We start from the raw sequence: 21,940 nt of genomic DNA on the forward strand, positions 1-21,940 counted from the left end.
CTCGAATCCGGTATGGAGTGAAAGGGTCAAAACAGGGCGTGTAAGAGGAGGTCCGTTAGACTGAGATTGTGGATTGGTTGAAGCGTGTCACGTGCGGGTGAGGGGTTAATCCCCTGAGGACGGTGGCTTCGAAGCACCAAAAAGCCTGCGCTGAATCTGGTAACGTAAATGTTGGGTGGGCTGCTTGAGAGATAAGGTATTCCAAAGCGGGCGGGAAGGAAGGAGCCTTGGAAGAGAGCGAGGTGGGTGGGGGGAGCGTATGTGTCGCTTCTTCCAAGCGATGAGAAGCTAAGGCTGGATGATATTTTCCCTGCGGGGATATGGAGACGAGCGTTCACCGAGTTGATAAATGTTTTGCAATCCCTGAGCATAGAAATCTAGCATGTCAAGGAGACTAGGCCAGAGCCCTTCTCCGTGATATGCTAACTTTCTGTGTGTAAAGACCTTTGGGGGGGGGAGTATGGAGGAGCATTTGGTCATGGGAGCCCCCAAATAGTATGATGTGGTACAGCCCATACGCACGTTTGCTAGCCTGGCAAGAACTGGACCCAGAAAATTGCCAAAGGTTCAAGCTAGATGTACCAATGAAATTATAATAGAGCTAAGCACGTGAACTCTAATGTACTACATCTAGCAGTGTTTAAGAGTGTGTGTGTGTGTTCGGTTTATACTCTGCCTGCGTTTCTCAGCAGAAACTCAATGGTAGAATCAAACAGAAAAACACAATGATAAAAATCTCATGAAAACAGTACTGTGGCAAATGATGATTTAATTAGCCCCAGCTAATTAAAATAAGATCAGAGTCCTTGTTAAACATGAATGGCAGTACACCTTCTGAAATTATATTTAGCACTAAGGGGATGCTAGGCAGTGCACAGGACACAAAAGAAAATGCAAGCCTTGCTGGTTGGGTTTGTGATTGCATTTGATGGATCAAGTCAGGGAAGAGGTCGGGTCCGAGTATTTGTGATGAAGAGGCAGAAGAGAATCCAGTGGCAATGGAGGTGGTTGTGGACTCAAGAAGCTGAAAGGAGAAGGAGAAAGCGCTTAGCAAAATTGACAAAAGGTTAAATCTAGATACAAGAGGAATGGCTATTTAAAAGGAGAACAGGAGAAAGTACAGAGCTTAAGAACAATGGGGTGGGAGGGAGGGAGGGAGAATAAGATGTGTAGACAAGCCCTGGATCCATCTTTGCAGACAACTTTCTTCCACATGTCTTCCCAAAGACTCTGTCTTGTACTCATACACCCAAGCTCATATCCTCTGCAAAGTGCTCCAGGCAAGTGGGTTAAGAAGCTGCAGTTGCCACCAAACTCCAAGTGTGTTGGTGGAATGGCACTGCAGGGATGGGAGTCAGAAATGCTACTTAAGGTTTCACGTGGATCTGGAGAGAGAGACACACACACATGCACATACAGTCAGGAAGAGAATGCATGAGGAAAGGACATGGAAATCGTAGTGGGGTTACTTCTAGAGAGCAGGAAAGGAGGGAACAATATTCAAATCCAATGACTGGAACAAAATGTAATGTGTGATGTTTTCCCTCCCTCTCCTACGGAATAGGGAAGTGGTTGTGGAGAAGGGATTTTTTCATCTGCCCCTGGTTGGAGTGTCCCCAATGCCACTGCCAGTGGCGCTTCAGTCCCGCCTGGCCAGGCGAGGCCTGCTGAAACATGTAGAGCCTGGTAAGTAGAGAAACGTCCTTTGCTAGCCGGAAGATGTTTGTATAGGCAAGGCTCTGTCTAGACTTTAACCCAAAGATGCTCAATCTATAGTCCAGACCAGCCTTCCCCAACCTGGCACCCTCCAGAGGTGTTGGACTACAGTTCCCATTATCCCCCAGCCAACATGGCCACTGGTCATCCAGGCAGTAATCCGGCTGTTAGAAAACACCAGTCCTTCAGCAAAGGAAGGAGAAGAAGAAGGGCTCTTTGCTGCATATTTGCAGGAAGACAAAAAACTCTGAAGAAGGAATTGTATTTCTGAAATGTGTTGGGCGAAATAAATGTTTCAGGCACCTTGGGGATTATTTCTTACTTGGTGGTGGTGGTAGTGGTGGGTTTTCTTGTCCTATTTCTCATGTTCTCCATCAGAGCCAGAGGAGGAAATCATTGCAGAAGATTATGATGACGACCATGTTGACTATGAAGCCACTAGGATTGAGAACCTGGCCCCAAACTGGTACAAAGTCATCGACCCTGTCTGGTAAGAGCTTAGAGGGCATCCGGAGTTCAGTTTCCCCGCTTCCCACAAAAGAGCATGAAGCTGATTGTGTTTCCATCAGGGCCTTTCTAGTCTGTGCTTGCAGGATGAGGGCCCCTGTTCAGCAGTGTGGAAGCACCAAAGGTTGGGAAGGATGCTAAGATGAAACTGACCTTCATTAGATTATTGTTGCTGGCTCAAAATGACCTTTGAAATCGCTTTCAACTCTGCCCAGCAAGGGAGTTTTCTCCCTCCCAGCCATGGGTCACTGCGCTGTAAGGATGAGGCTGACATTGGCTATGGATGCAAATGCATGAAAACCCTCCTCTCTCCATAGCGGCCTCCCTTACTATTGGAACATGGAGACTGATCTGGTTTCGTGGCTCTCGCCCAACGATCCCAGCTCTGTGGTGACCAAAGCAGCCAAGAAGCTGAAGAACAATTTAGGTAAGGTTGCGTGTGTTTGCTTTTGGGTGGCATGTGCACGTTTGAGTGAGTTGCACTCAGGGAGCAGGGAACCAGAGCTGGGTCAGGATGTCAGAGGGATCTGTTTTGGGAGTGGAAATTATTTATTTATTTATTTACATTTTTGATTGGCGGGGGTTTGCCGGTTCACTATCCCCAGGTACCAGCTAGCAGATCCCTGAGCTGGCTCAACTCGGCACATGCTGAGTTGGGCAAACTCACGGTTTTCCAGGGGCGGGGTTTGTGTGTGTGCACGCAAATTCAGGGCTGGCTGGATACATCTGCAGAAATCCCAACTTGTGCAAAATTGCGGCCATAAATAGTACAATTTGCACGAAATTGCAGGCATAAACGATTCTTAAACCTGCATTTTTGCGCAAATTGTGCTATTTATGGATGTGGTTTTGCACAAATCGTGATTTCTGTAAATGTATCCAGCCTCGAATTTGCACAAATCGCAGCTCATGGAGGGAAAAAAAGCTGGATGCCTGTGGACTGGATGCACTGGGGCTGAGTAACTGGTGGGAGTCCAGCGAGCAGAGTGTGAACAGGAGTAGGGGCAGTTCGCCCATCCCTAGGGGGTCTAGCTTTCTGGAAGGGATAGAAGACTTAGTTCTAGGTGAGCTGACTTTTGGTGGCTGGAGTTAATGCATGTCTGAGCCTGTTATTTATCTCTCTTATCTGCATTGAGCCATAGGGCTAAAGTGAGTGATACTTTTTGTTTGGAGTACTAGTAGACTGGTGTGGGCAACTTGTGGCCCTCTGGATGTCTTGGCCTACAACTCCCATCAGCCCTAGCCCGCATAGCCAATGGGATGGTGGGAGTTGTTGGCCAAAACAGCTTGAGAGTCCCATGTTACCCATCCCTGCAGTAGACCTTAAGATGGATTTCGGGGTAGGGGTGTCTGGAAAGATGGGTCAGTCATGTATTCTTCTGGGCATTCCGGTAGCAAGGCATTGATCTGTGTACCATCTTTGCATTTAAAATTAATCTATTGGCTGGTTCTCCTCTTTGCAAGGCCTCGGGGGAATAAATCAAATTGGATTGTTGGCTGACAAAAGGTTCTTGTTCTTGATCTGAAGACTTTCAAGGTGTGCTAAATAACAATCTCCCACTACCAGGGGATGGGCAGCTTGTGGGCCTTCAGTTGTGGATGGACTGCAACTCCCATCAGCAACAGAGCCAATGGTGAGAGATGATGGGAGTTGTAGGCCGTCAACATCTGGAAGGCCGCACATTCGGCTTTCGGGATTCTCAAGACCAGCAACAAATCTCAATCCGTGCTTTAAAAAGCAGGGCAAAGGCCCATGTGAATCTGCTCCAAGTCAGTTGGGTTGAGGCGAAGCAGACGACCAGGATTTGAGAATTGCACTGCCAACTGTACGTCTCTTCCCCAGACACTGAGGAAAAAACGGAGCGCTTGCATGAGAAGGTGGAGCGGGATGAGGTGAAGGAGCGTCGCTACCACCGACGGGAGGAGCTGGCCCCCTACCCCAAGAGCAAGAAATGTAAGCGGGGCTTCCTTTCCACGAGAGGATGCTCCCAACATCCATGCCTTCGAGGCGGTGGTTTCTGATCCCCCCTTGCCCCTGGGAACCCTGTAGTGGGGAGGGAGGATCATACTTGAAAGCCATTGAGTCCCCACACACCCCTGCTCAGTGCAGAAGCTTGGCTGAGGACAAATGAGTCCTGCCATTCTTCTTGTCTCTCCTCTGCAGCAAACCGGAAGGATGAAGAACTAGATCCCATGGACCCCAGCGCTTACTCGGATGCTCCCCGGTGAGTCTCCTCTGAAGGGGAGGGTGGAAAGCTCAGCACTCCGGGCTCCCTGTTCAGGCCAAGTGCCACAGTGGGGGAAATGGCTAGGAGGTAGTCTGGAAAGCCACAGGGATGGACAGATGTCTCTGGTTCAATGATAAGAGCCTGTGCGTCAGGTCTCGGCTTCAACCCGACACCTCAAGTTAAAGGATGCCCAGCTAGATGGCCCAGTGGTCGGACTTGGTATAGGGCAGCTTCATATGTGCATATAGTCTAGGGGTGGGGAAACGTGCAGCCTTCCAGATGTTGTTGGACCTGAACTCCCATGAGCCCTAGCAAGCATAGCCGGGGGTAAAGGATGCTGGGAGTTGTAGTCCACCATCTACCCCATCCCTGATATTGGCAGGGTCTGCCAGACTAAACAGTGAAAGGTGTTCAGGGACCTCAAACTATCTTGTCCTTTCCTAGCAGGCCTTCTTAGATTTTTAGCAGGCATGATGGTACGAATTCAAGCATATCTTTACAACCACCAGGGGCTAGAAACTTGTGTTTTCAAACGACAGCTCAGGCTGTTGAAAAGTTGAATCTCCCCCTCCGCTGCTCCCAAACTCACTCTGTTCTGTAAAATTGCATCACAGACACAGTCTGAACGATGCTCATTGTCTATATACGTTTAATGCATCTCAAAGTATCTTAGAAGTCCAGGAGCTCACAAGTAGAGGGGGGTGGATATCTTGGCATCCAGGCAGGGGTGGTTAAGAGTAGCTTGGGCTGAATATTTAGGAAGCTAGGCTGGGGGAGAGGCAAAGCGGGAGATGTGTTGGGGCCCCAATATTGTTTCTCACATCCTCTTACCCAAGGGGGACCTGGTCCACCGGGCTGCCCAAGCGGAACGAGGCCAAGACTGGTGCGGATACCACAGCAGCCGGCCCGCTCTTCCAGCAGCGCCCCTACCCGAGCCCTGGCGCTGTCCTGCGGGCTAACGCTGAAGCTTCCCGGGCTAAGCAGCAGGACTGAGACCCGCATTCCTCCCTTCCCTAATGTATTTGTTAATAAAGCTGGAGAAAACACGTCCTGTGTGTTGCAAGAACTGACTTCGTTGTGGACTGAAGAAGCTCTGTAGCAGTGCTTGTCTCTTGTGAGTTGGGCCTACAGGAAGCACCGGGGCATTGCGAGAGAAGAGGGGTAGTAAGAGATGCTATAGTGTTGTGTTGCCCCCTGTACTCTCTTGCTGGTTTCCAATAGCTGCCTCCATTCCTCCTGCAAACGCGCTCTTCCCCTTGACATTTCCGATCTTAAAAAAAAAATGCAGCTGCTAGGCCATCTTCCTTCAGCAATGGTATCTTTCTAAAGGTGGAAGTGATGAACTGAGCCCTGCTTTTCGCAGCTCCCTCTGTCTGGACATCATGGGACCAATGAACCCCTTCGGAAAGAGCATCTGCTAGTTTGTACTTGTACTGATCCTAGCCTTGATATTCTTATATTTTTGGATAAAGGCTAGGAGAAAAAAACTCTGCACCAAAGTGTCCCCATGCCAAAAGTTTTAGGTAGCCTTCAGAGAGCCTCCCCCAAAGTGCTGCCCTCCACTTCCCATCTGTCCCAGGCAGCGTGGCCAGTGGTCTGGGATCCTGGGAATTGAAGGCCAAAGCAGGGTCCCAGGTTTGAGAAGGTGGCCTTCGGAACTGTACATCTCCACTGCCAGATCCATTTGCCAGCCCTGGAATACAGCTGTTCAGTTCTAAATAAAATGACCACTCTGCACCCAAACAGTTTGCTTACAAATCTGTATTAGTTTCTGCAATAATAAATGTGGAAAAAGCAGCATAGTGAGTCTTTAAAATATAATACGCTAGCCCTAAGCATGGAACTCTTTAAGCAGTGGCCATAGACTAAAATTAATACTGAGTGGGATGCTACAGCCTTGCAATGGTGAGGGGAAAGCTAGGAGTGTAGGTCTTACCTAGTGGGTACCATGGGGCACCCTCCCTCGTATAGTGGGAGGGAAGAACGAGGCAGAGGTGACCCTAGGTGGTATGGTCACCTGCCACACCTATGGTTTTTTCACAGACATGGAAAGAATCAAAGGCTGCCCTTACCCCCCTCCCATGTCCTACAAGGCCTGGATTTATTCATTCAGGCCAAATACTGCATGGGACATGCTTTCAAATGCTTGCCTAGCTGCAGAAAGCAATCAGAAGTTCAAGCAGTAGAGTGAGGGCAGGGCTGGGAAATGTAGGCCACAATATCTAGAGAGCCACAAAACTCCCATCATGCCTTGCCATTGGCTATGTGGCCTAGGGCTGACGGGCGCTTGCAGTCTAACCCCATCTGGAGGCCCACATATTCCCTGCCCTTTGATCTCCATGTGGGAAGCAAAACCGTATGTCAAAGGTTGGGGCACAAATTCAAATCTGTCTGGTGACATTTGCTGTGCTTTGAAGGAAAATAAACCCATTTGGAATGAGACCCCATGCATAGGAGCCAAGAGCAATCGTCCGATAGGCACACGGTGTACGGTTCCCAGCCCTGGGGCTGGCTCACACCTAGATATATTCTTTACATGATGAGTTCATTAACTTGGGAGAGGTGAATGGGCCACCGGAGATAACACATTCATAACTTCTCAAAAACCAATGCTGTTCAGTGTAACCTTTGCCAATCGCAAAGTGTACACAGTAATACAGTGTAATAGATGCATGTGTGAACCTGCCTTTGATCACTCAGATTCGAGAGCATTGTGTTTGAGAGGATGTGAAGTCTGTGGCATGATATCTGCAATGGCTTCAACAATTGGTTGGTCTATGAAGTATTGGGGGGGGGGCAAAAATCCCCCTTCTCAAGACCAAACAATTTTTTTATAAAGTTGTGAGCAAGTCTTTGCCACGTGGATATTAAACAAATTGAAAGCTGGTGGGGGGAATAATCCAGTTTTTGCCGCCAAATGCTGCAGTCTGTAACAGGAGGAGTTCTTCAGCTCTAGATGGAACTGACCCTCACTAGGTGCAAGTGAAAATTCAGAATCCGCCCAAGGCTGCCAGGAGAAAGACTCAATCATGGCCGTTGCCCCATTTTTGAAGATACAAATCCAGAAGCAACAGGGTTGCTCTGGGATGGTCCAATCACATGTGACAACTCATTGCTTTGATGTGGCACTACCATCACGGGTGACTTGTACAAGTGTGAGTGAGGTTTTAAAGAAAACCTGTCTGAATGGAAAGGGCATGGCTCTATGAATCCATGCTGGCCTGTTGCCTGTCCTTGTCAATGCAACGAAACAGTGAATTCTTCAGCTCCTTGGAAGCAGAGAAGTAAAATCTGAACCTGGCTCTCTTCGGCCTGAGGTGGTGGTGCCAGGGCCAGAATGCTACTCAAGGTCTTACAGGTTGTTTCCTTTGATGCTTTAAGAGCCTTTTTCTTTAGCCGAGATCCTGGAAGAAAGCAGGGGGGAAAACAAAATAGTTGTCTTAAGGGAGGAATTGGACTGGTAGAACGGTCACCTACTAGGAAATACCAGCTGTCTCTAAACTGATCAGTTATATACAAAGAGAATTAGAATTGTAGGTTTAGAATTAAAATGCAGTCTCTCCCTGGGTTGAGTGCAGCTGCTGATAATAAGGGTCTCTGGGGCTGGATGTGGGGGACACAGCACCAACCAGCCCCGAGAGCCAGGGTACTATAAGATTTAGCGAGCCCTTCGGCCAGACAGTCTCTCAGCCTAACCTACCTCACAGTGTTGTTGTGAAGATAAAATGGAGCTCTTTGGAGGAAGGAAAGGTGGTTATAAATTTAAGAACTACTACTATTACTACAAATAAATAAAGATAGCAGCTGCTGTCCTGAAACACAGAACAAGTGAGATTTTTTTTTGGCATTTACAGACCTGATTCCTTTTCAGAAATCAGGAATCAAGACATTAAAAGTTCATACTATCTCTCTAGATTAATGAACCCAATCTAGACCCAGTCACATTAGCCCCATGGATTAGGATTAGATTAAACTATTAACAATAAAAACACATGGAAAGAATTGAACAATTCTCCAGTCTTTAAATATGCTATAGTGCATTAAAGTGTGTTAAGGGATCCCTCATCTTTTTTATGTGATCACGACTACATGCCTAGCCAAAAACAAGGGGACATGTTGTTCTGCGATTATGGAATCTGGAGTTGGGTGCATAATCCAGCACTCTCAGCATCAAGTTCCTAGCCCTTATGGTGGCAAGGATAGGCTTAACAATGGGTTGGACCCAGATTTAATCATACTTCAAGTAGACCTATTCAAATCAATGGAATAGTAGCCATGACTTACATAAGTCCCATTGATTTCAGTGGGTCTTAGTATGACTAGGTCTGGATCCAACCTGGGGTGGGGTGGGGGCAATGAGTTGCCTAGCAGTGAAATTTCAAGCGCAGCAACAAACATAAGCGTGACTTCCAGTACGTAAGGCTGGAGTTTCATTCCCCTGGGTAACTCTTTGTCCCTTTCTACGGCTACAAGAAAAGGAGTGCATTGTGCAACAGAGGCAAACACATGCAATGTTTGTTTAATTTGAATAGGGTTTGCAAGTAATAGATTTCAGCAGTGCTTCGTGCAGAATATATCTTTTTTCTTAAAGCATGGAGCCCTGTATGGAAACAGAGGAGTAGTTACATAGAAGGTGGCTGCTGTCCCACAGAGGGGCACTGGGACTGCCTAATTTTTGAGCTTTCACCAGGCTTTGCGCACCAGACGGCTCTAGCTTGGCAATAGAAGTTAGACTTGTCCCAGAGATGTCCAGTTGCTGATCCACAGCCTATACAATCAAGCCAGAGTTAAACAGGGCAGGAGAAAGGGCTAATATCATGGGCAGTTCTGAATACTCTTGAGCTAAAAGAAATTGATTCTGCAACCTCTCAATTATGAGCTAAGAGAAATCAATTCTGCAACAACGATCAACTAGGCATTCAACGTGTAAATTAAGTCAGTGTTTTAAAAGCACCTCAAACTGTTTTTAAAGCAGGAAGAGGCAATTTATAAAGACTAAAATAAATATGCCGATTAAGCAAATGTATGTAAGTTTTGCTTTTCTGCCATGATTTATCGACTTTCTCCTACTAGTCATACCAAGGGGTAAAGCGTTCTTGGAGGCCACAGTTGCTTGGCTCTCTGGATATTTGAACATTCTGCTCAGCACCCTCTGGATTTTGAAATTTCATGCAGCAGTGTCCACATCATTTAGGGCTTTAGCAATCATAACAACTGAAACCTGACTTTTAAAAGAAGAGGCAGCTGTGATTCTTAGGATGGTGGATTCTGCACCCAACAACCATTTTTGTACTTACACACTGCAGTTGTGGAAATCCACAGAATACACACAGCCATGAGCAATGGGGGGAATTTCTATCACAGCCAATGATTTCTAGACCTTGGGACCATATTGTCTGTATAATACTCACATTCCAAACCAGGAAATCTCAAATTCTGCACACAAGATATACCAGTATAAATTTCTCCTTTTGCAGAAATCATCCTAACTTTGAGACTGAAGTTTTCAAAGAATCTGGTGTTTAGACTGCAATCCCATCCCAATGACTTGGGTGTAAGTCCCATTGAACTCAAAGGAACTTACCTCTGAATAGACATGTACGGGGTTGCATTGTCAGGAAGGACTGAAACAGATATGAAAAGGAATGATACTGGAGATATAGAACAGCATCACGTTTGACAATCTTCCCCAGCCTTGTATCTTCCAAATGTTTTGGACTACAGCTCCCATCAATTGGCCATGCTAACTGGGGCTGACGGGAGTTGTCATTCAAAACATCTGGAGGGTACCAGGTTGGGGAAGGCCATGACGAAATAAGCTGTCCCAGGGAACTGATGACTAGACGTCTTTTTCAGCTCCTGTCCCTTCATCAGACACTGCCCTTCGCATACTTCAAGACTTTGGTTTCCACCATGAGGGCTAGAAACTCACTTAAAAAGAAAAAAAAAGCTGAGATTGTAATGATATCAAATACTACACTACAGCTACAGCATATAAGTGTAGATGGTACACTTATAATCAAAATGCACAGGACTCTGATGCTTGAAAAACCAGAAATACTATAGCCAGTTGAAGACTGGTGCATGTGTGTGGTACTATCTGTTTTTGGTTTTATGCCATCTATCTATATAAAATGCTTAGCTATCTTTCCGTAAAGGCTTCAGCTGATACAGGTTGCTAAGCAACAGTAACATGTAATGTCAGCTGATACAGGTTGCTGAGCCCCTCGCCTGACTCCTCCAGGCTTTCCAAGGTAATCCTACCCCCCTTTCTGCCTCTTCGCTCCCCCCCCCCTCACAAAGGGGGCAGTGCCACAGTCCAGAGCATGAGTGAAGCACGGCCGGGGCCCTTGGTGGCCAAGTGGGAGGCTGCTCGCCTGCTGCGAGCCGAGGCCCCAGCCTAATCTCATGCAAGCTGAGCGGGTGGCCCAAGGCTGACAGGAACCCTGGGGAGAGGGGGACACCTGCTCCCCCTCCCCCGACCTTCCTGCCCCCCAGGTCTGCCAGATGGCGCTGTATCGGTGGCCTCCAAGCAGCCCCCGCCCCCGCGATATGTAATTAATAAACTTTAAGCTATGCTACAATGGTGTATGTTACGCAGGGTACAGCTAGTGGTTGCTAGCAAAGGTCATACTGAAAACAAAGCATGAGATGCTGATGCTTCTCTGCTAAGGAGGGGGCGAGGTCTTCCTGCAATCAGTAGCAAGAGCAGCAATTTCACACGCCTATGTTGGGTGCATTATCTTTTCTCCTCTGCTCCCCTCCACCCAATGTAAGGAAGGTTTGGGCTCAACATCTATCCTGCGCTTGGCCTTCGCAGGCTGAAGCAGCTTCCCTGGACAGGACAAGCATCTACAAAGTGACCCAAGATAAATCGACTCATTGCACATAGGCTTAGACCACACAAAACAGCAATGTAGTGGTAGTCTGCATGCTTGCAGCGGATTTGAGTGATTAGATCGTGATTTAAGCTCAAGAGCGTGACTGTAATTTGTGACTGTGAACTGTCTTGTGGGGGTGGCTATAAGGAGCTGAAAATGTCTTAACAACCACTGTTGGTGGACTTTACTACTAGAGGCAAGGCATTGCACGATCACAATCCTGCCCCGCCCCCTCTTAATCCCTGTATATCTAAAACTAGCATAAGGAACGTAGAAAGCTGCTTTATACAGAGTCAGGGCACCTCACTCCATTTTTTCTGTACTGGCGGTTGCTCTCCAAAATTTCAGCCTGGGTCTTCCAGAGCCCCATCTGGAGATCCCAAAGACTGGACATTCGACATGCAAAATGTATGCTCTGCTACCGAGCTAAACCCCTTCCTTGGCAAAAGGCTAAGCTGCAACCCTGACATGACATTTTCTATATGCAGGGAGTCCCTGCCCTAAGGAGGGAAAGTCAACCACATAATTCTGTCGGCTGCAGCCTGAAGTGGTACCGTCTGGGCTGCAAACAGACCTCTTTACTGGGCCCAGTGAAGGGTGCAATTTCCATTCTGCCCTGAGGATTGTGAATCCTGAGGATCTGACAGAGCTCTCATTTGGGCTCTCAGTAATATTTCATAGGTTGTAACAGGGGCACCCTTTCCAACTCAGCTGGGGGTCAAGGACTCATCAAGGACTTGCCAGTTCTCTTCTACTCACCCATTAAACATTGCTGAAGGTCCTTCTCCCCCCTTACAGCAGCTTCTCAAATATGCAATCCTATCCCTATTTAGACACCAAAAAAGCCCTACAAAAAGTCATATGTTTTTTTCTGTCTAAACGTGCATAGGATTGCACTCCTAGCAAACTGACCAGAACAGTTTCCTTTGCTGAGAATTTGGACCTACTTCTCAAATAGCTGCAGCTCAAGCACATCCAGAACCGCTGTCTGAATAGATTGGGAGGGGGGTGGATTTTGTGTTTATAAGTGTGCGCTTAGATGCATGAGATCTAAGGACAAGATGTGTCACCTGCCATCCTGAAATTGAACTTCTAGAACTGGGGAGGTGAATTCTGAGGGAAAGCAACTAGCAATTCAATTGCAATTTTTTTTTTAAAGGCATCCCTAAAATCTCTCCAAAAGACAAGATAGCGGTAGTCTTTTACCAAGGACAGGGACCAGGAAATAGGATGTGCCCTTGATAAAAAGGAATTGGCACATATTCAGGAAGCCCATGCGCACTCTCTGGGCACAGTGCATGGCTTGATTTACCAACTCATCTGCTGTTTTGTGTGAACTACGCCAGTCTGAATTGGAGGTATGGCACTAGCCTATGGCTCCTGAGCATCGTATAAAATTTCAGCCTGGGTCTTCCAGAACCCCACCCGGAGATCCCTAGGGCTACACTGTTTATTCATTTAAATACACCTTGACTAATATAGTACACTCAGTTAATCCATTAAAGAAGCCAACCCCAATGACTTTTAATTGAAGCACATGCAAACACCTAAGAGAGGCCCCATCTTAGAAACGGCCTTCCTTCTCCTCTCACAGACACATAGGAAGGAACATCTCTCCTAAGATGGGACCTGCTATGCACCATGCTAAAAACAAAAGGTGCCTCCTCCCCTTCAGGACAGTTCTTTAATATGCAAATACATTTAATCGAGCAACCAATGAAACTGGATTTATTTAATCAGTGGACAGCCCAATTCACCCTGGATACTCCATGTGATGAAGGAAAAACAGCTTGAAACCAGCCCGCGGCAACTCACTTCTTTATGACTACTTTTTGTGTTGCAAAGAAACGTCTCTGCATTCGGAGGGCGATTCTAATTTAGGGACTTGGCCCTGCCTGCCTGCCTGCCTGGCTTGCATCCAAACTCCCAAGCTGGGAAAATCCCCCCTCTGCCCCCGCAACCCAACCACCTCCAAATGTTAATAGGGGTTAGACATGCAGTGAGTGACACGAAGGCCCGCCCTTTTCGAGGCTTCCTCAATCATTAAGCAATAAGGCTAAATAAATAGACTCTCTTTATTCATCTGTGGTTTATGTACATTGGCAAACAGTACAGGCTTTCTTTTCTTTCCTTAAAAAAGCAGGATTCATAGAAAATGATCAGCAATCTAAAAACCGTATATGTATATATATATATATATATACACATATATACATACGTGCCCCGTGTTACTTTTGATTATCTTCCCACCCCATCCGAACGCAAGACCCAACCCGCACTCCTAACACCCAAAGCCCTTCTCTAGCGTTAGTGCCCCTTCCCTCCACAAAACACATTACCCCAGTTGGCACAGGATGCATCAGGACTTTGAAAACGGCAGGCCCAAGTCCTAGTGACCTTCACCCTGCCATTAAGAAACTGAGGCACCAAAGATGGGCACTCCCCCGCTGGAGTCCTGCTCACCTCGAGGCTCAAGGATGCACAAGGCGTGACCCCACCCACCCCACACATACACCTCAACACAGCTCAGCAACCATGCATGGCAGCTTCCAAGCGGGTTCTTCCATTGGCCGCTTACTTAGAACCGCAAGGCCAGTGGGATCTGCAAGCACCTTGCAGGCCGCAAATACATGGCCTGTCAGCTTGGTGGGTCGTTCTGCATGGTGCGTGTGTGCAAGCCGGACAGAAACCCTGGTTGCAATTTAGACCCCACCACCGTTTCCACCCTGTAGTGAATATGGAAGGAACTTAGTGGTACTGGTTCTCAACTTCCTGCCCCCACAGCAGACGCCATTCGGTTCCAGAGGGACAGGTGTTCAAGTCTTGGTTTCCTAGTACCTCCACCCAGCAGCAGCATAAGATGGCCGTTTAGAGACTTCCCGACTCATTTAGATCTCCAGTTCATGCAAGTCTATTTGCTTATATACCGTCCATACATGGCGGCCCTACCGTTTTCCTCATGACTGTTGCTATTTCAAGCCAAGCGTGTCCCTTATGCTAAATGAGACACTCGGCTTGCAATTCAGTTTGGCGCCGTCTTCCTCAACCCCACAGTGAAATCTTAATTAGTAATGAGTGATTCATGCTCCTCCTCTGTTTGCCCAGTGATCCTCAAAACGCTATAGACACCAAATAACATGCTGAGGGCAGGGAAGAATTAAGTAAGCCTAGAACCCAGCTCTCATCCTGGTAGGACGAGACAGAACTGAACCAGGTCTCCCAGCTGTCTGCTATGACCAGCTTCTCCACCCAGCAGTCCCGTTATTCCCCACCACTAGACACAAACACACAGGCCTGCTTCTGCCACACAATCCTACTCCACACTCAAACCCCTTCTCATTTAATTTTCATCTGCCATAGTAGATAAACTTGACAAATCGCCAATGACCAGCTGGAAACAAGCATATTCCTACCACTTCCAGAAAGGTGGTATTATTATTATTTTTAAAAAACGGAATATGTGTATGCTTCAGAAGGGCAGACAATATCTCCTTCCACCTTCTCTGCTGATGTACAGCTGAGGACTTGGGAACACGTGCACCCCTATCTGCAGCTGTGTTTGATCCATCATTTAAAGTGTTCATATAAAAATACGCTTCTTTGTAAATTTTCACCCTGCTGACCAAAGAGGAGGGAGCTCTATGGGCGTCAGGGTAAAGGACACGGGTGACAGGGCTGCCCCTAAGCTGCTTCTGGTGGGGGAGGGGCTGCCCTCGAACAGGAATAGTGGAGAAACAGACGTGAAATTTAAGAATCAGAGAGAAGGTGGACCATTTGAGTTGGCAATGACAGAAGCAGGTTTGAGGGCAGAGTGGAGCAGGGGCCAGTGAATGAGTTATACACTTGCAAGACCAGTCAACAAGAGGAGGAGACCAATTAATGAGGTTACCAAAGGGGTATTGAATGAGTTGGGGGTAGCGGGGAGAAGGAAGGAAAAAGAATATGCACTGGCCAGCACAAAGTCAAGGAAAAAGGGAAGACGACAGGGAGAAGAAGGAGCAGAGATGACCAGGGGGCAGGAGAGTATCAGAGGTGGAAATTGCAGTGTTGTGGAAACTTCACAAGAAACAGCTGACAGGTTATGAAGGATGTGGCCTGTTCTTCTCAATTGACCAGCACTGACTTGGACAGGAAGCCATCTGTAGTCACGGAAGGAAGTTCCTTGCTCTGTGCAGCATGGCCCTGCTGCTGTGTAGCCATCCCCACTAAGGACCGGCTGGCCAAAGATCCCTTGGGCAAGCTGTACAGATAGACCGCCCCTATGACCAGCCCGGCTCCTAGAGCAAAGAGCAGGTTGAGGTGGAAGTCAAAGAGGTAGATGGAAGCCACGGTGGACACCACGATGGAGAAGGAGGTGGCAAACCCCTTGAGGATGTTGTCAGCGTATTTCACAACTACAGCCACCAGGAGGCCACCAAAGGCCTGGTTCAGGATCACCGCCCACACCAGCGGGGTGTAGCCAAAGAAGAATCCACGCTGAGCCACGGCTGCCCCCTCTGCGGACCACATGCCCAACAGCCCCAGCAAGGTCCCGAAGATGCCCAGTTGGACGTTACGGAGCCAGACCGAGGCTGCGCTGCCCTTGAGGATCTTTTCAAAATAGACCCCGGCAAAGCCAGACGAGAGGCACGACACCACCACGGCCACAAGCCCCACAATGTAGCTTTGTTGCATCCCCTCGCCCCCGGGGGCGGGCTTGCCCCCCGCCTGCTGTTGCTCCACCTGGACAATGGCTACACCGGCAAAAAGGAGCATGAGGGACAGCCACTGGAGACGGGAGAGGCTTTTGCGGAGCATCAGCACAGAGAAGACGGCTGTGGTGAGGATCTTCAGCTGGTAGGTGACCTGAGGAAGGCAGTGCAGTTTAGTAAGCACCCCAGTAGGCTAGTGACAGAAGAGCTGCCGGCCAGTCTGGGACCCATGGCTCAGGCTCTAGCCCCGTCCTCTAGTTAGCTACCCAGGTCCATGTTCTTGCCACAGGCGACTGCACAGGAGTGCAGCCCAGCACCCCAACCCCATTGCAGGGCACCTCTTGCTCTCGCTGCGCCAAGTTAGGAGAAGCCCTCAAATGGCGTTGCACTGATGTAAAGAATCCGTAACAAACCTACGTTAACCCCTTAACCTCACCCGGGGAGTGGAGGAAAAAAGGAAGACAACTGGAGTGAGAGAGGATCAGAAGCACGCACCCAGGACTAGGTGCACACCATGATTTCATGGAAGTGAGGGGAAACGGACAATTTGGCTTTCTGACACTCTCAACTTTCGTTTTAATAAAGGGAGCAAATTTCTAACCCTTATGATCGGGGATGTGGACAATGCCTGCCAAGCTCTCAGAACCAGGAAGGGCAGCTTGCACTTCTCCCATGACTAGCAGAACTAGAAAGAATGAGGCAGAATAGTTTAAAATGGTGTGGAATTATGCACAGCAGGCAAAAAATGCTCGACTTGCTTAATCTGCATTATTTGTATAGATCGCTTATTTTCTGGGCAGAGTACACACGCCACCCCCGCATGTATCCCTCTTCAAAGACCCTGAACTGATTTTGTCGAGTGAGTCAGCAGGGTTTCTCTTCCCAGGGTTTCTCTGTCCACCCCAGAAAAGGGCAACTACTTCCTCTCTAATGAACTTTCTATTGCAAACGCTTCCGGTGCAGGGATAGGGGATGCGTTGTCAATGAGGGCTTGTGAAATAAAACAGTTAAGAATGGAAAATCACAGCAGAGGACATTTCAGAACACCTCCACGTAACTTTAGCGACAGCTGCTGCAGGAGTTCGAAGGAATTATTGGAGCCCAACTCAGGAAGGCCATCATTCGACATGTGGAGCGCCGGGGTGTGTGTGTGAGGAAGAGAAGAATGGCACTGAAGGGGGACACTCCCATGAATAAATTTGCACTAAGGCTGCCTGGGTGAACGCCATCGTAGAAGCATAGACACAGAATTCGTGTCTCACCTGGAAGGTGGCTGCAGGCAGGTTGGAGATGGCCACATATTGCAGGTTATTTTGGAGGGTGTAAATGAGAGAAGGCACTGCTAGTTTGAGTGTGTCCATGTACTGCACCACAATGGAGTCATACAGGGAAGTGGCAAACTGTTTCAAGTTACCTGGAAAAGGAGAGAGAGAGAGAGAGAGACAGACAGACAGACAGACAAAGAAACAGTTATGATGGCAACTAGTTTTTTTACAAGGGCCATATTTTTCGTGGAGAAGGGGCTGGAAGAGCCGGCCGTGATGGCTCAAGCAAATCACCCACAGACGTCTCTCTCAAAGGGTGCTTTAACACTTTCCTCTATAGCATGAACAGCAGCGGCAGCACGGGCACATCCTTCTCATTGTTACACAGCACAACCACTTATTCCCATCAGCCTGTGTCTCGGTGAACACACAGGAGCAAAGGTGCGGATGGACAGAGTCACTGCTACTCTTCACACAGGGGAAAGGATGTGAGAGTCATTCTGCCAGAGTCTTCGACTTGCGAAAAAGCAGGTGAGGTTCATAACAGGACAGGGAAATCTCTTGAGAAGTATCTCCCAAATCAATATCTTTATAAAGGAATTGGGGGTTCTCCTAGAACCATCTCTGTCACTTGAGGCTCAGGTGGCCCCGGTGGCACGGAGTGCCTTCTACCAACTCCGTTTGGTGGCCCAGCTACACCCGTATCTGGACAGGGATAACCTAGCTTCAGTCATCCATGCTCTGGTAACCTCCGAATTAGATTACTGCTATGCCCTCTACGTGGGGCAGCCTTTGAAGACGGTTTGGAAGCTGCAGCTTGTGCAAAATGCAGTGGCCAGATTAATAACTGGAACCAGAAGGTTCGAACATAAAACACCGATTCTGGCCCGCTTGCATTGGCTGCCTATACGTTTCTGAGCCCAATTCAAGGCACTGGTTTTAACCTATAAAGCCTTACACGGCTTGGGACCACAATACCTGATGGAACGCCTCTCCCGACATGAACCTACCCGTACACTGCGCTCAACATCTAAAGTCTTCCTCTGGGAGCCTACTCCGAGAGAAGCTCAGAGGATGGCAACAAGGGAGAGGGCCTTTTCAGTGGTGCCCCCGCCAATTATGGAATGATCTCCCCAATGAGGCTCGCCTGGCGCCAACATTGTTATCTTTTCAGCGCAAGGCCAAGACCTTTCTCTTCTCCTAGGCATTTAACAACCTATGCTAAGTTTGTTTGTTTTTTAATGGACCCCAGAACTGTTGTTGTTTAAATGGATACTGTTGTTTTATACTGTTGTTTTTATATTTTTGATGGTTTTAAATTTTGTATACTTCTTTAAATGTTCACTGTTTTTAACTTTTGTAAACTGCCCAGCTAAGAGCAGGATATAAATTTAATAAATAAATAAATAAATGTTGGCAGACACCACACGTCTTAAAGCAATTGGTTCTAGAAGTAAATTGTACGTTGTGTGACCAATGATTTCCTTTTGTTTTAAATCCTATTTGTTTCAATGCATGACTGAGTTTTTATGTTTTGATAGAGAGGGAATATTTTTTCTTATTTGTTCTCACCATTGTAACCTATAGTTATTTAACAAACATATCGTGTGTGCATCTTTATGGCAATAGCATTCAAATCATGGTGAGCCGAGTCCAGATATAATTATAGAAAGCAATAAGTTAAAGAAATGGCTAAACTTAAATGAAATTCAAGATGTTCAAGGTAGCCAGTTGACTTTACAAAGGCAAACACTCAAAGATCAACCCAGCAAGACTACTGGTGAACACAGACCAATGCACTGAGAATGGAGTGTTCCTGGCAGGGTCTCAATTCCCAGTATCCCCACCTTGCTTCTGAATGAAGATGAGCAGCAGACAGGTGACTCCCTTAAGGATTTCAGCCATGACCACAGCCGAAGTGGCAAAGAATCGGTCTCCAGGCAGTGTGCGCACATAGCGGATGCTGAGGATAAGAGAGGCATTCTGTACCACCAAGACAGCTAAGCTGATGTACTTCAACTGTCGGTTCCCTGGGAAAGGAAAGAATAGGAATCGGGTAAGTATCTCGTCCTTCAGAGGCAAACTGCAAGTACCACAACCCACCTTTGAACAAGAGAGTCGTGAGAGAGGTGATATTTGGGGAAACATCAACTCTTCCAGCCAGAGCTGGGGATGTCTACGGAACAACATGGTCATTCCCACACAATGGATTCAGCAGGGTTCCACAGATCAGAATCCCCTAGGACAGGCATCATGAACTGAATTCAATTCAACTCCAACACCAAGTATGAGTAGCTTCATCCCCTCCTCTGCAGTCATCAAACCAGAAGCATGGAGTGGTGTCTGTCCAATTTGGGAAATGGCGGGGTGGGGAGAGCCAAACTTACCATGCTCCATCTTCTCTGAAAATGGCCTGCCCATAAAACTAGCTGCTGACCAGACTACTAAGGGTGTACCTTCGTTTGAAACAAGATGGGTATTGCATATGCAAAGCATACCAAGAGGCACTGAGATTTTTAGGATGGAAGCAAGACCAACATTTATGTGAGCTTATATTTTTCTGGACCACCTCCTACTGGAGGCTCACCCAACAGCCTGGCTGCTTGATGTCAAGTGGGAATCACAAGGCTTCTTCCCAATCGAATTAGCAAAAGGAATTACTACAAAGAGATTAAGATAAACACTCAGGCTGCCCCATTATGCACAGAGAACAAAATCCTTATGTAGTCCTTCATATCTATGGATGCAGGTTTCAAACCTCCAGTGATATGGGAAAAACCCACAGTCAAGGATTTCTATCTAGCCATCCTGACGTTTAAACAGGATCCTTTAAAGAGCTAGCATCCTGCTTGGTTTGGCTCTGCAAACCTGCATTTGCCATCATCAAACAGGAAGAGGAAGCGAAGGCAGACAAATGGCACAGCCACGTCTTGCTAAACTACATTCCATTTCTAGGAACAGTAGCCACCTGTTTTCAGGAACAGAAAGCCAGGCAGCAAGGTGGCCATTTCAAACAGAGAAACTTCTTACAGTAAATGGCTGTACAGACATTCCCCAACTCAGAGCCAGGATTTAGTTTCTATTTCCGAGATCCTAACAGGGGCCTTTGTCCACACTAGTTTCAAGATTTACCTACCTTTGGATTGCAGATATTAAGAACATCATATCAAAGACTGATTTAGATTTAAGTCCAGCAACCAGCCTCCCACAGTGGGTAGCCAAGTGCTCTGGGAAGTTTACATGGTAGACATGGTGATGATCGTACTCAAGTTTATCCCCAAGATCTGGTAATCAGAGGTTTAATGCCTCTAAAAATGGAGGCTCCTCTTTTAGCCCCCCCCCCCCTGACAAATACCAGTTGGTAGACCTAAACCTCAACTTTGGGTTGTTATTTTATATATATATATATATATATATATATATATATATATATAAAACTAAGCTACGGACTATCACTGCATGCTCTGTTTTGAATTTGATCGGTCTATGACCGTACAATAAAGAAGTCTATCACCACTTTTAATAGCAATGACTCCTGTACAGTAATCATTATACTAGAAATTGCCCCCAACATGTGGATCCAATGCCAACCAAACGACCTAAGATTTCCTCCTAAAAATTTGTTGATGTATTTTGGAAAAATTAAGGGGGCGTATAATGTTGGGGGGGGGGGCTAGAGTGGGAAGGCAGGCTTTCCTACAGGCATTCACCACTGCACCAATGAGCCCAACAAAAACAGCCAGGGCTCCCTCTCTACCTACTAAAATCCAATCCCGACACACACACACACACACACCCCGCAATTCCCTTGTAGTTCACTTGACACACGTGCTAAAAGCCGGCATAGGGCTGACTGTAACAGGCACAGGGCCTCGACCAACCTCCTGAGAAGGGAGGAGGCAACGCGATGCGTGGATGTGCAGCGGGGAGGAAGGAAATGGAAACACGTCCACCTGATACTATTAGGAATTTGGCAACTGCACACGCAGAGCCCCTAAACGCTCCACCCACCGCTTCCCAGCAGGAAGGACATTTCCCTGACCCAGCCCCACTGCAGTAGGGCGCTCTCTCCAATTCTTACCTCCTGCAGCCGCCGGACTCCCGCCGTCGCTTCCCGGGCCCCCAGCTGCTGCCATGGTGGCAACCGCCGGGCAACCGAGCTTCCCCGCCGCAGCCGACACTTCCGCATCCCCGTCGTCAACTCGCTTCCGCTTCCGGGAGAAGTGGGGGAGTCATAGAGCTAGATCGGCACGCAAAGACGGCGCACTGGAGACGCTCTGCTCTATAGAGAACTCGCTCCCTAAAGTGTCAGAGGCACAATGGAAGAAGGGACCATAGCGAAGTAAGGGGATCGTCATAGACTAAAACAACGGTAGAGTGACACCCATTGACCTACCTCCGGGTTGATGTAGAGGCTTTTTCTAGAGGCAAAAGAGCAGCGATGCCTCTTTATGCAAGTCAACGGAGCACAAAACAGGCACTGGGTTGGATCCAATTCTGTGCTGCCTTTGTAGAGCACACTCTCCTGGAGGTGCAGGTGTATGATTTGAGATGACCCAAAGCTTATCGTGGGGCATACACCCTAGTTCCTTATTCATTTCTATATCCATCGGCTGTAATTGGCATGGGGGCTGTATATCCGCTAACATCTT

At 47.6% G+C, this 21,940-nt stretch overlaps 2 protein-coding genes across 3 annotated transcripts; one reads left to right on the forward strand and one right to left on the reverse strand.

The window, feature by feature from the left end:
• The first annotated feature begins 78 nt into the window (after nucleotides 1-78).
• On the forward strand, nucleotides 79-5,497 carry PQBP1 (polyglutamine binding protein 1). 2 transcript variants are annotated; one of them, XM_063119467.1, is made up of 7 exons: nucleotides 79-159; nucleotides 1,565-1,686; nucleotides 2,095-2,206; nucleotides 2,541-2,650; nucleotides 4,067-4,177; nucleotides 4,388-4,448; nucleotides 5,288-5,497. In XM_063119467.1, exons 2-7 carry the CDS (start codon nucleotides 1,620-1,622, stop codon nucleotides 5,442-5,444), a joined length of 618 nt encoding a protein of 205 aa, XP_062975537.1. In that variant the 5' UTR covers nucleotides 79-159; nucleotides 1,565-1,619; the 3' UTR covers nucleotides 5,445-5,497. The 2 variants fall into 2 exon arrangements, with proteins under 2 accessions (XP_062975537.1, XP_062975538.1); XM_063119468.1 differs by lacking the exon at nucleotides 79-159 and adding an exon at nucleotides 174-196.
• A 700-nt stretch (nucleotides 5,498-6,197) lies between these two features.
• On the reverse strand, nucleotides 6,198-21,477 carry SLC35A2 (solute carrier family 35 member A2). Its single transcript, XM_063119466.1, has 5 exons — nucleotides 21,370-21,477; nucleotides 19,136-19,318; nucleotides 17,286-17,437; nucleotides 15,456-16,177; nucleotides 6,198-7,855 (listed from the first exon to the last, which is right to left on the reverse strand). The coding sequence occupies exons 1-5, from the start codon at nucleotides 21,422-21,424 to the stop codon at nucleotides 7,828-7,830; spliced, it is 1,140 nt and encodes a 379-aa protein (XP_062975536.1). The 5' UTR covers nucleotides 21,425-21,477; the 3' UTR covers nucleotides 6,198-7,827.
• Between the last annotated feature and the right edge of the window lie 463 nt (nucleotides 21,478-21,940).

Source organism: Elgaria multicarinata, chromosome 3 (genome assembly GCF_023053635.1).
Source record: "Elgaria multicarinata webbii isolate HBS135686 ecotype San Diego chromosome 3, rElgMul1.1.pri, whole genome shotgun sequence".
Lineage (NCBI taxonomy): Eukaryota > Metazoa > Chordata > Lepidosauria > Squamata > Anguidae > Elgaria > Elgaria multicarinata.

Coding starts and splice junctions, on each gene's coding strand:
- PQBP1 (XM_063119467.1), top strand. CDS start 1,620: ATGCCACTGCCAGTGGCGCTTCAGTCCCGCCTGGCCAGGCGAGGCCTG. Junction 2,207..2,540: donor AAAGTCATCGACCCTGTCTG/GTAAGAGCTTAG, acceptor CTCTCTCCATAG/CGGCCTCCCTTACTATTGGA. Junction 2,651..4,066: donor GAAGCTGAAGAACAATTTAG/GTAAGGTTGCGT, acceptor TCTCTTCCCCAG/ACACTGAGGAAAAAACGGAG.
- SLC35A2 (XM_063119466.1), bottom strand. CDS start 21,424: ATGGCAGCAGCTGGGGGCCCGGGAAGCGACGGCGGGAGTCCGGCGGCT. Junction 16,178..17,285: donor TGCCTGCAGCCACCTTCCAG/GTGAGACACGAA, acceptor TGCCTTCCTCAG/GTCACCTACCAGCTGAAGAT. Junction 7,856..15,455: donor ACAGATGGCTTCCTGTCCAA/GTCAGTGCTGGT, acceptor GCTTTCTTCCAG/GATCTCGGCTAAAGAAAAAG.